Source organism: Pyrus communis, chromosome 12 (genome assembly GCF_041283825.1).
Source record: "Pyrus communis isolate YQ-2024b chromosome 12, ASM4128382v1, whole genome shotgun sequence".
Lineage (NCBI taxonomy): Eukaryota > Viridiplantae > Streptophyta > Magnoliopsida > Rosales > Rosaceae > Pyrus > Pyrus communis.
The window spans coordinates 23,862,638-23,867,804 of record NC_142576.1 but is presented as its reverse complement, the minus strand read 5'-3'; the positions used below and the strand labels follow the sequence as shown (position 1 = coordinate 23,867,804).

General features: G+C 31.4%; 1 protein-coding gene across 1 annotated transcript; it reads left to right on the top strand.

The window, feature by feature from the left end:
• Positions 1-2,490: 2,490 nt before the first annotated feature.
• On the top strand, positions 2,491-4,282 carry LOC148692543 (uncharacterized). Its single transcript, XM_088681967.1, has 8 exons — positions 2,491-2,784; positions 2,946-3,087; positions 3,229-3,394; positions 3,464-3,550; positions 3,658-3,693; positions 3,786-3,843; positions 3,924-3,978; positions 4,064-4,282. Exons 2-8 carry the CDS (start codon positions 3,084-3,086, stop codon positions 4,123-4,125), a joined length of 468 nt encoding a protein of 155 aa, XP_088538093.1. The 5' UTR covers positions 2,491-2,784; positions 2,946-3,083; the 3' UTR covers positions 4,126-4,282.
• The last annotated feature ends 885 nt before the right edge of the window (positions 4,283-5,167 follow it).

The following is a 5,167-nucleotide window of genomic DNA, read 5'->3' as shown; positions in this document are numbered from 1 at the left end:
CAAAGAAAATTTTGATTTGGAAGATTGAGAAGAACCACATTGTTCGTGGAATTAGTGGGAAAATTGAGAAGAACCACATTTTCGTTTTTGTAAACGAAGTAAAGATTAAGACTGATCGAGTATGAGTTGTCGCATCAGTGTTAACCTATTACCAACACTTACCTCAAAAATTTGGGTGGCCGAGAAAAATCATAAATAAGTTAGGAAGAGAAATTTCTCAAATAAAAGTTCAATTAAAATAAAAAATAAAAAATAAAAGATTCTTGACTGTCTGAACCTAATTGATGACGAACAAAAGGGATCCTCTTCGGATCTCTTCCAACTAATCCTCCTCATCAAACAATCCGGACCTTTGAAATTTGATCAAACGGCTAAAGTTATTATAACTTTTAAAGTGGGCCTCTGTTTTTATCCATTTGATCAAATTTCAAGGGCCCGGATTGTTTGATGAGGAGGATTAGGTGGAAGGGATCCGGAGAGGATCCCTTTCCAATGACGAAATCTAATAACAAATGAGTCCTAATCGGATTAAAAAGGATAATTTGTTCCATGACAATAATCTGTTCCATTACAACTTGCTACATTAATACTTTATTTAACGAATCCGAATCTTTGCTGGATCCTCGCCGAATTCTCTTTGTGAGAATTTTGGAAATCCGTGAATCCTGTATATTTATGCGGTCAGAAATCATTTTAGTTTTTTTTATTATTTAAAATTAAACATAAACAGTAGTTTACAAAAATTGACCACACGATGTACGATGAACGGACACGATTTACCGATACTAAGGATTTTCACAAAGAAAATCTAGAGAGGATCCTATTGGTTATTTAACTGCTTCTAATGATCTAGGTCAGATGATATCTATATATATAAAGTGAGAGCCCCAGTTTGGTGAAGCTTTCAATATTCCCATAATGTCCTCATTCAATAAAAAAGACAACACAAAAATAACTGCTTATAATAAGGGTAACATAGTGAAATGAAACACAACACACATGGGAGATGCTTACGTGAGATATACTTTTTCTACACTCTTAGCCAAGATTGTTTTTATTCGTTGGATGAATCAAACCCTCCCTCAAAGCTTCACAATCAAACCCCAAAAAAATCAGAAAATAAGGACAAATTGGTAAAAAACTCATAACCGAATAGAAAACTGTATCTATATATATAAAGTGAGTTCCCAGTTTGGTGAAGCTTTCAATATTCCCATAATGTCCTCATTCAATAAAAAAGACAACACAAAAGTAACTGCTTATAATAAGGGTAACATAGTGAAATGAAACACAACACACATGGGAGATGCTTACGTGAGATATACTTTTTCTACACTCTTAGCCAAGATTGTTTTTATTCGTTGGATGAATCAAACCCTCCCTCAAAGCTTCACAATCAAACCCCAAAAAAATCAGAAAATAAGGACAAATTGGTAAAAAACTCATAACCGAATAGAAAACTGTATCTATATATATAAAGTGAGAGCCCCAGTTTGGTGAAGCTTTCAATATTCCCATAATGTCCTCATTCAATAAAAAAGACAACACAAAAATAACTGCTTATAATAAGGGTAACATAGTGAAATGAAACACAACACACATGGGAGATGCTTACGTGAGATATATTTTTTCTACACTCTTAGCCAAGATTGTTTTTATTCGTTGGATGAATCAAACCCTCCCTCAAAGCTTCACAATCAAACCCCAAAAAAATCAGAAAATAAGGACAAATTGGTAAAAAACTCATAACCGAATAGAAAACTGTATCTATATATATAAAGTGAGTTCCCAGTTTGGTGAAGCTTTCAATATTCCCATAATGTCCTCATTCAATAAAAAAGACAACACAAAAGTAACTGCTTATAATAAGGGTAACATAGTGAAATGAAACACAACACACATGGGAGATGCTTACGTGAGATATACTTTTTCTACACTCTTAGCCAAGATTGTTTTTATTCGTTGGATGAATCAAACCCTCCCTCAAAGCTTCACAATCAAACCCCAAAAAAATCAGAAAATAAGGACAAATTGGTAAAAAACTCATAACCGAATAGAAAACTGTAATGAAAAAAATATTAAATTTTTACTATAAATTGAGAGCAAGGAATACAAAAAAAAATACATAGGAAACCGGAAATTAAAACGCATACTGGTCACGAGTCCACGTAATAGATAACCCATGAATGCAATATTGGTACTCATCTTGATTTAAAAAAAAAAAAAAAAAAAAAAAGTAGATGAAAACATAAAGAGACGGATGCCGTTAAAAAAATGAGAAAAAAACGAAAAAAAATGTTGGGAAATTGAGGAAAGAAACGTGGGAGAGAGACTGCAGGTTTTAGTTTACAAACTCTCACGTTATTGTAAAATTTGATCGAATGAAAAAAAAAAAACAAATATGTTTAGAATTAGAAAATTTTGAAAAAAAATTGAGGAAAGAAACGTGGGAGAGACTATAGTTTACAGACTCACGTTATTGTAAAACTAATGGAATAAAAATAAATAAATAAATAAAAAGAACCCTAATATGTTTAGAATTAGAACTGCTATTCAGCAGTTGAACACTTGAAGCGTGTGAAGGGAGTAGTTTTGTAGAACTATAAACACGATCGTGCATGAAAAAAAATTCAAACGTGAGAGAGGAAGCAATTTTGCGGAATGAGATCTAAGTAAAGCACAAAATAAAAGAACCTGACAATAGCAAATTGAAATTGTTTTGCTGGAGCCCGGAGGAGAAGATGAAATTGGTGAAAAACCAACAAGAACTGGTCATTCGATAAAGTATGTGTATTTTATTTTATTTTAATTTTTAATTTTTTTTGGTGTTAATTGAGTTTAATTCCTCCTCCATAGTTCTCAATTATTAATTAAACTTTTGTATTTTGTTCTCTGTCACAGTACTCCTTATTCCTTACTGTTAATCTTCTCATGCATTTTCACAGAATTATTGAATTGAATTTCTTCTACAAATCAGTCTCTGGAATTTACCAATCGTGGAACAAACAAGTGACGAGGTTTGAAATTTGTTTTCTATGTAATTGATTTTGGCATTCTGTTTTTGGCTTGAGGAGGCTTTGGCAATGGGTAAGTTTTTGTTTTTGTTTTCGGTTTTGTTTGAGGAGGCTTTGACAAATTTCGGTCAGATTATGAGTTTCACTTTTGATTATCTTAATGTGCTATACGTGTGCTATGGTAATTTTAAAAATTATTTGTTTTCATTCTTAGGATATTTACAAGAATACCCACAAAAAATGAAGAAGGAACCTATTGATAAGATCTCAAACAGACGTGTCTCTATTTTTACACCTGGTTGGGAGATATCTGTCGGAGTAAAAACTACTGATCTAAGCCAACTGATTCTCAAAGAGTGGAAAAAGAAGAAGCATGAGCAGTATGTATCCTAAATTATATACAAATTTGTTACAAGAAATCTAACATTATATATACCTTCAATATATAGGTGGCGCATGAAAAAGGCTGTGGAAGAATTAAAACCTTCAACAACTCCTCAGATCATACGTATTTGGAATAAAGTCCAACAAATAAGGTACAACACCATTTCTTACCTATTTATTTTTAATGGCATTCTCTATATCATTCTACAAATTAATTATCTCAAATTATAAAATAAAATAAAACAATTTATGGGTGCAGAAAAAAGATTAACAGTGGCCAAACAACTTTTTCTAAATATGGTAAGTCTTCTCTTATTTTCATACAAAAGTATTCTATAAATTCAAATTGCATTCAATTTTCAAATATAAATAAAATTGCATTTTTTGTCAGTTTTACAAGCATCACACCCGTCTCAAAGTACAAAGGTTGAAGTACAAGATTAAGGTAATATTTCTTATTATTTAATTTTGTAAATATGGTTACAATTTGTTACCTCAAACTTGACAAATATATTTATCTTTCAGTATTCTACAAGTAACTGGAATAAAAGTATTGCCATGAGAAAATTGTCAAACTTAAAGGTATTTAGGTTAAGTTGCTTACAATCTTTATAGTTGGGATTATGCATTATAGTTAGACTTCTTATTTTATCATCATTGCTTGCAAATTAACCATGAAAATCTAAAGCATCAAGTGCAAGCAAATGGGTGGCAAGCATGGCTTTGATTTCACACGTAGGCGCTATGTTTACTTATGTACATGTTGACCATATTTTGCTTTGCTTCATATATTAGGAGTTCATCCCTAGCTAGCCTATAACTTTGATTGAAAACTTATGAATCTGAAACATTTTGATTTAAGGACATTAAGTGTTGTCAATATGTATTTAGAAATCAAATTACGTGTCATATTTTCATATTTTTTTTTATTTATAAATAGTATATGTTTTCCCATTTTATCTTCGTTGTTGTTTTAAAGAAAAAATAGTAAAAAATGTATGAGAGATTACTCACATATGTGCAAATTGGATGGAATATATGCTCCTAAATTATTCAACAAATGTGGCAATATGACAATATGGCATGCGATAACACCATTATCACTTTGGAATGATGAGGTGATTATACGGTAAGACCATTATCTCATCAACCTTTCTTCAACTCAAGCAATTGGAACTACGTAGCATGGCCCATGCTCTAATGTTGAACATCTCAGTCCCAACCCAAAATGGCACACCCATAATTATGTACCCACTCCTCTAACTGCATCAACTATCCCATTCACACAACCATTGAACAAATGATCTGCCAACCTGCTCGAATGACGCCAAATATTGCCCATAATACCTTTTTGTCCACCATAATAAAAAAATGTTGTTGTGCACCCTTTTAATACAACCACTAATCCTCATGTTACAAAATATATTGATCATTTCATATTTTCTATACAACATTAAATAATTAAGCATATTTTTTTTTTATATGAGAGTTTAAGGAACCTAACTATTGATCTTCTTCTGTACAATATATAAGGATAAAATGGTACTAATGGAGATAACAAAATTCTAACTAGACTGAGTAACTTAATTACCAAAGTCGTAATAATGATCAAGCATAGCTCATTTTGTGAAATCAAATTCTATCAGCCAAATAAAAAATAAAAAAAAGACACCATAATAATTAGCAAGCACAAAAAAAAAAAAAAAAAAAAGGTGGATTGGTTAGTGTACAATTCATAAATTTCATTTTTTGGGTACAATGGGCAGGTG